Source organism: Zootermopsis nevadensis, unplaced genomic scaffold, assembly GCF_977971745.1.
Source record: "Zootermopsis nevadensis isolate Lab colony 2312 unplaced genomic scaffold, Znev_1.0 Znev_ptg000012l, whole genome shotgun sequence".
Taxonomy (NCBI): domain Eukaryota; kingdom Metazoa; phylum Arthropoda; class Insecta; order Blattodea; family Termopsidae; genus Zootermopsis; species Zootermopsis nevadensis.
This window is the reverse complement of record NW_028259144.1, coordinates 6,119,672-6,132,163: the sequence shown is the minus strand read 5'-3', so window position 1 is coordinate 6,132,163 and position 12,492 is coordinate 6,119,672. Positions and strand designations below refer to the sequence as shown.

The following is a 12,492-nucleotide window of genomic DNA, read 5'->3' as shown; positions in this document are numbered from 1 at the left end:
TTCACTGACCGGCCCTGTTTACATCTCAGATCCTAACGTTGGACAACAAACGTAGACAACACTTCCAGAACAACAAAAAACTATAACAACCCTTCAAGGCACATCCACGTACCACAAAGAGAGAAAGTATGTGTAACAGGAGAACGGAAAACTATTGCATAATAAGACGCTTTTGTATTCTTCGCCAGTCCATTGTGTGACCACATCAAAAAATAATATATCACGCACAGAGGCACGAGAAATTTATAGTCAACGCCCGAAGATAAGAGACCACGTGGAAGGCCTCGGCATAGATGGGAGGATAATATTAAAATGGACTTCATAAACATAAAATATGAGGGCATGGGACTGATTCGTCTGTCTCAGGATACAAGCCGGTGGGTGGATTCTTGTGAACGCGGTAAGAAAATTTCTGGTTTCATAAAAAGGCAGGATGGTCTCTGGACCTTAGAATGTAGGTATCAGTGGCAAATAGGAAAGTTTCTCTTGGTGGTAAATAGGATACCGTGAGTAGACTTCAGTGAATTGAAACCCGGTCAGTGCGTAACTGTTGGCAACTCGCCGATCTTTCGTGTAGCAGCTTCCTAGGGTTTTCCTCTGTCAATAACACGTGCTTATAAAAAGACGTAAATCTGCCCCGCTACACCATGGTGGCGCTTGAGGGGAGAGCGATACAGCCCCTACTCATTCTTGACCTCGGCACTGGATGGGGGGGGGGGGTGAGTGGTCAGCATCACGCCCCGGCTGCGCTTTACTCCCGGGGAAAAGACCCCCTGTATCCACTGGATAGGAGGCTGGGTGTGCCACATATCTGATGTGAATGAATGTAAAGGATAGAAGAAAAATGCTTTGCCCCTGGCGGGGATCGAACCCTGGTAGACCAACAGGATAATAAACTGTGAAAATTTTGTAGCATTACAAAAGTTCGGAAATTAGAAATGGGGAGGGTAGAATGCAATTTTGATGCGTAATGTTTTGCGACGCTTTATCAGCTTCAGACGTATGACAACTCCAAAATGGAATAATTACAACTAGTTAACTGAATAAATGTTGCAGGAGGAAATCGCCTTCGATTCAAATACACCTACTCTCTGCTTCGAAGGAACCAAATAAACCCACGAAGAAGTTCAGTGATGGTAAATGCCACTACAACCGAGATTATATGGGTTATTTCCGGGTTAACCGCTGATCTCACCTGCTCAATACATTGACTTAGAGTATTTGTCGAAAAGCCTTCACGTTTGTGACGTCCTTTTGCCTTCACGGGGCCCTTCTGTCTACACTCTTACAAGCTACAAGACGTTTACATCCCTCTTCTTGAATATTATAATAGCATTAAAGTGTTTTCTATTGCCGTGTATCGACTTCTGTTAACATCCAATAGAGAAAGGGAGCGTAAATCCGATTATCTGCTGCGAAATGGTAATGGTTCTTTGATGAGGAGGCAAAGAGGCAGAAACTTTACATAACAAACCACAAGCCATCTTCAACTACTGGTCCGTGCATGAATCAGTGAACCAATAGAAACAGTGCAGGTTAACTCAAGCGGTAACTTCTCTTAATTGCACTCAGAAACATTCGGTTCGAATCTCGCCCGAGTCAACGACTGTCTCCAAGTTTTAAATCATTACGGCCCTGCAAGGCTGCAGACAGATGACTTATCATTCACCAAATTTTCAGATAACTAACACGAAGATGGTATCCTGATAACATATGGTAGTCATTCTTATGCCTTGCCTTTGCACTCGACATAAAACAAACTACACACGACGCACTTACAAAGAATTGTGGGCATAATTCGGCCAAAATCTCTTGTAGAATAATTTAACGTTCGTCACCAACCCACTCTTAGAGACAACCACCCTCACAAACACCCCTCCGACCGTTAACAGAACAGCGTTATTAGAATGCTAATCATATGGCACACTGTTTAAAATTCGCTGCATGTTACAGGGCACCTAGAAAAGGTCAATGTCCTGCCTTCTTCTGCCTCCTATGTATTCCGGAAGTAAAAACATCTGAAGAAAGAATAAGCCACAGACCATAGCAGGCATTCTACATCACACGTTTCCTGTTTGGACGGTATTAAAAAAACATACAACGGTTTTGAATCCACAAGAATATAACGAAGCACCCGACCTTCACAGACAAGTACATCCGGTTCTCTGCTTGTTACAGTTCAATACAAACGTTAGTTTCTGCAAAGTGTCCTACTTTCCATCTTCACTTCTTTCACGCTAATAAGTAACGGAGATTAAACACGGTGTCGCGTTTACTTAAAGTATTCCGCGTGAAAAAATAAAATAAATAAAACCCACTTGTGTATGTTTGAACTTGGTAGACAGTCGATAAAGAAACTTACACACTTTCCATTTCATTGTCTTGACACACATGAATGGATTGACCAATATTCCGTAAAGCCACGGAGGGCGTAATGCTGTGAAAAAAAAACTTCTTAACCATTACGCAGACCAGTCACCTGACGGCGCTGTTCAACACAAAGTAAGAAAATTACCAGCGAGTAAAACCACCACTCACAAAGCTGCCTTCATGAACGTCCTAGACCACAAGTACCACAGATTCTCAAGGTATGAGAAACTCCAAGAAATTCCAGAAATTTAGTTGTGCCCTATATCAGTGGTATTCAACCTTTTTTTGTTCGCTGGTCTAGCGGTTAGAACGCTGGCCTTGTAATCCTGGGGTCTCGGGTTCGATTCCCGGCGGTGCCCGAATTTATAACTTGTGTTGGGCAAGGCCGTGGAGTTTTCCTCCGGGGACTTCCCCGGTTTCTCCGTGGCATCCCAACAATTACTCCATTCACACACACAGAAGAAGGCAATGGCAAACCACTTCTGGATCATCTGCCAAGAACGTATATGAACAGGTCCGAGAAAAGGATGGAAGGATCCTGTTCATATGGACCTGTCCTCAGACAGAACACTAAATAATAATAAACTCCCAGATATAATTTCTCTTCCAACTTTGTACCCCCAAAGTTGTTGGTGTATAATTCAAGTTATACATATTATATAATCTACATCTAAAATAAATTAAATAAATTATATTACTGATTATTCAGTGTTTATCATAAAATAATATATTTTTTTTAATTTCACGTACCCCCTAAGATGTCTTCGCGTACCCCCGGTTGAATACCACTGCCCTATATAACATTTACTGTTAGTCCACTAATTAAAATATAAATATAAGCTCGGAAAGTGTGTTCTGTAGTAAACACGCGTTCTTAGAAACGCATTTAGACGTATTCTATCTGCCTTCTTCAATAGTTCCCACTTTGGCCACCAGATCGAAGCACCTCAATGTATACTTCACGACTTTTTCCTCTTACGTCATTTAGTTAACACAGCTCATAAGACATTTTAAAGCAGAAGCATTCAACTCGCGGGAAGAGACAAGTTCATATTCTGGTGTCGCCGGTCGCTCTAGAGCGGTGAGCCGGAGGATATAGACCACGATGATGAATGAATCCAACACACAGAATCTTTCCGTCTGGACCAAAGTTTTTCTGCTGTTCTTGAGAAAAAGAACATTATGTATACATTTGTACTTGACCTCAAGAACGTCATTGTTACTGCAGACTTCCGCACTGTTTTACATTGTTTTTATGAGCATATCAAGCGATGAACTCTAACAAGAAAAAGGTACAGTTATCTCTGTCATTGCAAGCGCAATGCCATTCAGACACCTGCTCCTGTCGGAATCCTAACTCTGGTCGTCCAGCCCGTCGAGTAATTTCTCTGACTAAGACATCCCGACTTGTAATCCAACTATAGTGAGGCAAACCCATCAATTCCATTACTTCCACCAGGCCATGCGTTGCATTAACCCCACGACTAAACCTCCAAAGTGATCACTAAAATGTATTTTTCATGTTCCCATGTGTGCTACAAGTCTCGTCCACCTCCTAAAAGGAATGAAGTCTATCATTATAAATCCCTGAAAACTGAATATCTTTATTTTCCTCCCAGAATCTTTGCATTCAGCATTGAATCTGATGTTGGAACTGCAGAAATTATTAGGAAGCATACAGAATTGACTCGTGAGTAATCAAATTCTTTTCCAAGTAGTATTTCGTGAACGAAACGCATAAAATAATGTTATAAATTAAATAAATTTATCAAAACCGAATCTATTTTTTGTACGATGAGTCATTTCTTTGAACAAGTATTTTTCTATTACAGACTCTTTTGATGTGTGGCCTGAATGCAGTGGCGGACTTGCGAAAAGCTAAGCTATAGCTTAGGGCCTCGTAATATGAGGGGCCTCAGAAAATACGTTATAAATATTAATGTGAAGCTTTGTAAATGAATGATATCACAACGTTTTCATTCACATTAGTTTCGTGATTATCAATTAACATTCCCTTCAGTCAGAATAATAGACGTATATTTTAATTTTAGAATTTCTGGAGCCTCTTAAACTTGACATAGTTTAGGGACAGAAAAGGTCGAATTCCGGCCCTAGCTGAATGAATTACAATATTCCATTGAAAAATTGTGTTCAAGTTAAACACTCAAGTGGGACAAAATATCCAAATTTTTCGACTGTGTGGATTTTCTCTGACAGTGAATAAGCAGTGTTCTACAAACCGACTACACCAACCTAGTCAGGATTTACATTCTACTACCAGCCACAACACAAAACCATATTAAGGTAAACAAGACAAATGATAACCACATTATAAAGATATCCCTTTCAAGTACAAAAATATTCTTGTTCCTGCGTTCTTTATGGCAGTCTTGACAATTCTTAAATCAACTGCAGCACATGTTTTAGCTCAGACTGTACAATGTTTCGTTTTCAATAGGTGAACGCCTGCCCAGACTGGTTTTGAAGGAACCGCTATGCAGCTCATCCAGAAAGAGAATGCAGTCACGTGACTTATTATTCACGCTACAAAAAACATTACACTGCTAAACACAGCCTGTCAACCCAATTATATCTAATATTACTGCATCTAATAATTTCTAGATTGAAAGTCCATACTGTAGAATTATTGATCATTTGACCTCAAAATAATAATTAGTCTTATCTATTTCTCTCACTCGCTGCCTTCATACAGCAAGGATTACAAGAAGTCAAAAGCACTTCGCAATGTTCAATTTCTGAGTGACCTTGACTGCATAGTTGAAACGATACACATGTTAATATCTGACAGATACTACATAAACCTTAATCTATAACCCAGAGTGTCGGCTTGTGTTGGAAGAACGCCTCAAAACTTTGTTTAAACGCCCGTTTACAGCAAATGCTCTTAAAGAATTTCAAACGGCGAATATATTTGGGATAGGTAATAGTCAGACCGAACCGCTAAGCACGCCGCCTGAGGGTGAAAATTCCTTGAGTCTACTACGTACATGCTTCATGGTGAACCAACCGCGCCTTTCTATGATCTCAGATCCGTGAAAGAGTCAACACGTCAAATATTGTACTGTATTATCTGAACAAATGCAAGAGAAATTATAAGTGAAAGCTATAGCTCAATTAGCATTCATCTACATGCGGTACCATAACGTCACGTGGAATACGTTAATACATACAACATGCATTATAAAACAAAACCAAAAGAAAGATGGCGATAAAAATAATGCAAAATGTACTGACAGGTAACGGAAAAACACTATACCTGTTATTGTGATCGCCAATCATTGTAAGAAGCCGATGATCAGCTATGACAGATGACCTTTCGTGTCAGACAACTCAGGTCTCGGCAGTTACAGTCTTCCAGAAAGCATCGTTAAATGAACATTCACTAATGAATCAAAAGAATATATCAAATACACTAAAACGATGGCAAAAACATCGAAACAGGTGTTTTTAACCGGCTGCATTAGACACACCACGAAAACAAGTACAACAACACAACATCAAATTTAATCACACCAAAAGATACTCATAAAACATATAAATACCAAACACACTACAGAACCAACACAAAAAACAATCGTGAAATAAACGGCTAAGTCGTCTGCGCAAGTTTATTACAAGAACTTCAACTGCTCAACCTTACGACTTCGACTTTCGAGGCGGAATACTTAGTTCCATTTCACCGCTGACACTCCGACTGCTTCCTACACATGCGCTCCCAGGGTCGAACTACAAGAGGTGAGAGACTGCAAAATAGACCAAGAGATGACGCTACTGACGATGACGCCATTTTAAGTCTAATAAAATTAATAGACAATAACACTCCTGTGGTGTATGGCACGATACAAAGACTAAGGGAATGCTGATGGTGTGTGGTATGTGGCGTGCGGTATGGGCCACTTATATGTCTTATATTGGACAAACTACGAGAAATTTGCTCAATTGATCCCGTGTTCCCTGCTATAGTTCTTTCAGAAAAGTGTCTGTACGTTGTCTTATACAGAGGAAGTGCGTAATGTTCGAGGTTACGAAATTTCAACGAGTAAAAAAACCACGTAAACGGAAAAGAGGGCATTTATTTTTTATTTCGTCTGAAAGAAAATACTATTGCCTACCCTTTTTTGAAGTATGATGATTTGAAATTAAACATTTCGGACGACGGAAATAGGCCTCTCCCCTCCACCCGCAAATTAACAGACGTAAAGAATGTGTGATGAGAAATTATAACAAATTGGTTGGGCAGAAAGTAATTGTATACAACAAAAGAATGTTAAACAAAAGTATTGGACCATATTTTTTTAAAGTAATGCAGTTCCTACATTATACAGAAATGCTAATAACCAAATTTGATTAAGATTCAGCTACCTTAAATGCAAGTCATTTCAAGGCTCTAAAAATATTACAGTGGTGGTCTCCAAGGTTCAACACCAAGTTCCTAACCTCAAAATACACTTGCCTACAATTCAATCCAGTATCTAACTCAGCAAGGGGCTGTGTACCCAAAGTTAGTTACATACTTTTAGAAATGATTTCCCATTCCCCTTACCTCCTGTGTTCCCAAATTTTCTAACCTTATTTTAATCCACAGTTGTAATTGTAATTAATATTCTATCCAAGAACAGACACCCACATCAGCTATTATGAAAAGTAAATAGAGAGAAATGGTAAATTTCTGTTGCATGTCACACAACACTATGATTCAGTAGTTTCTTATTAAGAGACCCACTCTCTTTCTGTACGCCAAAATGACCAAACACCAGGAAAGGGGCTTGAAACCATGTCAATTTTGATCTGGATTGTAAACACCCTGCGAGGTTATACATTCCAACAGTTCAAATAAACATACTACCTCAATGTTAAGGGCAAAGACAGGTGCAGTAGGTTTACCTACCTGCTATTCCACATGGTATTTCAGTGCCAGGAACATTTTCAAGGATCCCTGACAGAAAGGTTGAATCCAGAACAAAGATGACCTTCATCCATTCCTTCGGGATAAGAATGAGAGACTAAGATAACCTGCTCAGAGCTCATCCTCTGAACATTCAGATGGAGCTCTGTTTCTGTTGCTTCCCTGGCGATCCTATCCATCTTGATTTATTTGGCAAAATATCAATGTCATTTATATGCTTACATTTTCAAAAGTATGTAAAGAAAAGCTACATTTTCAAATTAGATTTCACACATTTACTTCTCCTTTAGTAAGTCTCCTTACCTTCAAAGTACTGAAACACGAATTAATCTTTTCTTATGCAAGCACAGAAATATTCTGATTTGTTTCATTTAAGTGGCTTTAGTTTCACTATGTATAATGCAAGCACTTTTAGTAGTGTTACCAAATTTTTGTTATATACATTAAAACCAAAGTGAAACACAAATTTGAGGGAAATGGTTGGCATTCATCTTGTTCAGTGCAACAAGTTTTAATAAAACTGTTAGATCTGAAAGAAACAGTAATGTTCCACGACGCAGGCAGTCAACACAGGCCGGTCCTCTGAAGGGGGGCTTGGACAAATGGCCGACAACTGCTCAATTTAAAATACTAGCATGTCACACAGGGCCTTAGCTAATGAATCCTTTCAAAACATGGCATAGTTCAAGTATTTAGGGACATCAACAGGTCACCAAGGAATTAAAGAGAATTAAATTTGTGAAATGCTTGCAGCTTGTTTTGCTGTGATATTTGAAAGACATAGAGATTGAAATAGAACCATAATTTTGCCACTCTCACATCATGGGGACAACACATCCAGCACACTTGGGAATGGGGTGCTGAGAACAATATTTGAACCTTAAAGAGATGATGTAACAGTAGGTTGAAAAAAAAACTGCTCCTCTGTACTACCACATGTTTCACTACACAAACATATAATCCAATAACAATGACATGACTGTGAAATGAATATATTTCCTACAGATGTAGTACTTGACAATTTTAACAACAATGTCAACTCATGTAATGAATGAAACTACAATCTAATGAATAAATGAGAAAAATTTGTTAAGTGTATTAATTAGGGGGAACAATATGTGTGAATATCACACTAAAATATGACATTCTCTTTTCATTAGGTAACACTATTCAATTTTAAAAACTCTCTGGGGTCTCACAATTTCAGAAACTTCACTCTGGATTTCATAAGTGATGCTGTCAAAACCAAACAAATAACTAGTAAAAAATTATTGTAGTTTCATGAGTCACCTTTCAAGCAAACAGCAACATAATATTTCATGTTTGACATGAAGTCTTGCTGATTCAATGGTTGGTCATTTCCATTTTATACTAGCTACTTGTTTGGTTTTGACAGCATCACTTATGAAATCCAGAGTGAAGTTTGTAAAACTGTGAGACTCAAAGGTGAAATTGTGAGACTCAAGGTGACTCAAAATGTGCCGCCAATAGCATACCTGGCAATCCATACTTCACTCTGATCCCCGACACATTGCATACAAAAAGAGATAGAAAAAACCTGCCTCACAAGAAAAACACATTGCAGAGTTATAACACACTCTTTTAGTCTTCCTTGGGCTAAGAGACAGCCACTAATCATGGTCTTTGTCTTCACAAAAATAGAACTGCACTTATTTATGGAACCACAATTATGCTGGTTTCTGTGAACCTTTCTTCCCAATCAGTGACTTATGGATATGTGGAATGACACCTGCAATAAGAACAAAGATTATTTTATAACCATATACCTTAAATATGCTTGTCACTTCTATTATACAAGCAAACTGAAAGTTTGTAACAGGCTGTTTTTTTTTGTTTTCACCACAAAGCATCAAAGGTCCAGGCAATAAACTTAACACTGTGTCTGTTAGATCAGATACTTAACAAGGCACTACCAGGCTTCTATCAACAAGAATTCATAGCAAAGTATATTTATAAATTACAAAACATAACCCTAACCTAACCAGGCAATCACAGTTCTAAGTCACCGGACATTCCGCATCTTTTATTCAGCTGAACTTTATCCATTGTCTTAAGTGTTTTAAATGAAACAAGATTTTGGAAGTTGGTTCTACTTTCATCTCCAGGTAAGTGGTGGAAGGATGAAACCTTTCGCTACTGTGCCCTTGGTCAAGTTTGTCTCAACCTCAGAGAGCAACAACATTAAAACACCAAGTATAAAAACCTGGTGATGTCATATAGAGCTCACAAATTAGCCAAGAGTCCTATTACCCCAAGCTGCTGCAGACAGCTGGTTACATTAGCTGTCATTACAGTAGGTTTTATGAGTGTCAAGATATTAAGCAGTCCTTCCCCAAAAGGTGTTTAGCTGTCAAAAGTAGATCTGCATGGACATCTTTATCCATGCACGATCATGCAACTGGAGGAATCACAGCCAAAGCTTTACTGATTAAGCCCATATCACAACAGGTACAATGAACAAATTTCTCTACCCTAGCTATTAATAGCATCACACATCACAGAATGTCACATCCCCCACATGACCTGCGTGTAGTGTATCCACCATATTTATAGCACACATAGCAGTTACACAACCAACCACCTTGTCAAAGTCACAGCTAAGAACAGTAAAGCATCAGATATGGTTGGACAAGTGACACAAATGTTCAGTATTAATGCTCAGATCTGAAGTGTGTTATTGAAGCCTGCGAACTAACTGACACTGAACATAATGACTGAATGTGATGCACTCATCTTTCATATTGTCCATTCCTAATTACAAAACATGCACTGCATATTAAAGAAAGAAATTCTTAACATACCTCCTCCAGCAATAGTTGCCTTTATCAGACTGTCCAATTCTTCATCACCTCTGATGGCCAACTGGAGATGGCGGGGAGTAATACGCTTCACTTTTAAATCCTTTGACGCATTACCAGCTAACTCAAGAACCTATAAATCCATAATTAGGATAAATTTAAAATAATTTCATATATCTGTCAAGCTGTTTATTCTGACAATACCACCGTTGGAAAAAAAAATCCCGCCAAAATTAAACTACAAAGGGCCCAACATGATTTTCACATGCCAATTAATGTACATCTAATGTCATGTCACATGTAAGGCATGCTTTGCTTAAACCTATATTGTTAACTTTAATACTAACATCACTCATGTCGAATACCAAACGTAACTTCCAATCGTACACAAAGTATTTGTTTTGTTCAAGTTAAACACATAAACAGCAGTAGCCATCTTGATTGCACCAACTTACCTCAGCTGTTAAATATTCCAGAATTGCCGCACTGTACACGGCTGCCGTTGCTCCCACACGTCCATGGCTTGTTGTTCTATTCTTTAAATGTCTATGTATTCGTCCAACAGGAAACTGGAAAAACAAATGCAAACGTGAGTGAATGACTTCTCAAGTGCCTCAAAACATGACACTGCCACTACTCACTATTTCACTATAAACACACTGTTAACAAACATAATAAATGAATTATATATGTTCCCGTACAAAAGAGCGGTACACAACTTAAAAGGAAATTAGAATACACTTCATTCACTTCTGTTACAATCATATCTTACCTGTAACCCGGCTCTCGCCGAGCGCGACACAGCTTTAGCCTTTGCCTTCCCCGAGTCCTTTCCTGCTTTTCCACCAGCCTAAAAAAGCCAAAATATGTGGTTAATTTTCCAGCTAGCGACTCAAAACTTCGCTAGAGTATAGTTCAGAACATGCAGAAAACGGGTGTGCTAAAATCTTGAACCGATGCCTAATATTTACCATATAAACTTCTCGATACTCACCATTCTGTAACGTCTTTCTGTGGCAACTTCCAAGACACGCTATGCTGTACCCGCCAAACAAGACTTGTGGCGTACGTATGAAAGGAGTCACGTGGTTCTCCCAAACCAATAGGAAAATTAAGAATTTAAATACACGGCGCGGAAGCACGCCATCTATCGATCAAAAGTAGGGTTACGTGTTACCTCTCTCCTTGCTTCTCACCCTTTACCAGGGATGGAAGTAAAGATGGCGGGAGGGAAACTAAGCTATGAAATGGGAAACGCCGTACATGAAACATATTACGTCATACATTAGTATCCTAAAAAAAAATTATAGTGGCATGCCCAATTTTGAATATGGATAACTTTCATGTAGTAACAAATATGCAGAAAGCTTCTAAAATATATACATATTTTGTGGTAATGCATACAGAAACTACAAAGCATCAGGCTTATATCCACATACATTGATTATGATGCTTAATTAGAGAGAACTGCACTGTACTGTCCTTAAATGGTTTAATCTAAATTATCACTTTCTGGAAGTATGTAGCTCTTTTGTTCAATGCTGTACAATTTAAATAAAAAGTTGACAGTGGAACCACGGTTCTGGAGAATCTGACGTAAATACATCTCTGTAATGAAATGTAATGTAATAATTCTTATATAAGAAAAGTACTTGTGATATTCTAAAACGTTTTTACCAGCACAAAATTATCTAGTCTACGACACACTTCTTCTACAAGTGATTCACAGCTCAGCTCTTTCCGCAATAAAGAAAGCGGATTGTTGATGGCAGTAATATAACACAACAATGCCGAGTAAACAGATGACATATCTGTTCAACATCAAACATAGTTCTGTCTCATATGAGTAAGTGGTTTGCTGCTAACAAGCTGGCCCTAAATCTAGATAAAACAAATATAATAAAATTTATAACAAATAACTCTCCACAATGTGCTTTAAGTATTGGTTACAATGGGAAGTATATACAAGAGTCAATAAACACAAAATTCTTGGGTTTGCAAATTGATAATCACCTAAATTGGACTAATCATATTGATAAACTGATACCTAAGTTAAGTGGCGCATGTTACACAGTTAGATCTCTGTTGCATGTCAGCAACACTGACACACTCAGATCAGTATATTTTGCCTATTTTCACTCTTTAATGAAATATGGAATACTTTTTTGGGGAAATTCATCAAACATCAAAAACATATTCACTTTACAAAAGAAAATTGTTAGATTATTGGCTGGTGTAAAACCTAGGAATTCATGTAGAAGTCTGTTTAAGAGATTAGAAATCTTAGCTCTTCCATGTGAATACATATTCTCACTAATGAACTTTATTGTAAATAACCAAGAACATTTTCAAACTAATTCTGCTATAGACAGTGTC

General features: G+C 38.3%; 2 protein-coding genes across 2 annotated transcripts in view; both read right to left on the bottom strand.

Moving 5' to 3' along the window:
* Positions 1–6,065, bottom strand: part of Cad87A (cadherin 87A) — a 296,199-nt gene extending 290,134 nt beyond the window's left edge. The window contains exons 1-2 of the mRNA XM_022069888.2: positions 5,934–6,065; positions 5,648–5,773 (exon numbers count right to left, since the gene is read on the bottom strand). Coding sequence (XP_021925580.1) covers positions 5,648–5,670 — 23 coding nt within the window. The 5' untranslated portion in view covers positions 5,671–5,773; positions 5,934–6,065. The remainder of the gene's footprint in view (positions 1–5,647; positions 5,774–5,933) is intronic.
* A 2,208-nt stretch (positions 6,066–8,273) lies between these two features.
* Positions 8,274–11,925, bottom strand: His2Av (Histone H2A variant). The gene is made up of 5 exons (XM_087348149.1): positions 11,794–11,925; positions 10,889–10,966; positions 10,572–10,685; positions 10,120–10,249; positions 8,274–9,047 (listed from the first exon to the last, which is right to left on the bottom strand). Exons 1-5 carry the CDS (start codon positions 11,923–11,925, stop codon positions 8,986–8,988), a joined length of 516 nt encoding a protein of 171 aa, XP_087204275.1. The 3' UTR covers positions 8,274–8,985.
* Positions 11,926–12,492: the final 567 nt, after the last annotated feature.

What these genes read in the sequence shown, in the direction of transcription:
- His2Av (XM_087348149.1), bottom strand. Translation starts at nt 11,925, where the DNA reads ATGTCATCTGTTTACTCGGCATTGTTGTGTTATATTACTGCCATCAAC. An exon ending in TGGAATATTTAACAGCTGAG is followed by an intron (nt 10,250 to 10,571) that starts GTAAGTTGGTGC and finishes ATGGATTTATAG; the next exon opens with GTTCTTGAGTTAGCTGGTAA. An exon ending in GGCAACTATTGCTGGAGGAG is followed by an intron (nt 9,048 to 10,119) that starts GTATGTTAAGAA and finishes TTCTTATTGCAG; the next exon opens with GTGTCATTCCACATATCCAT.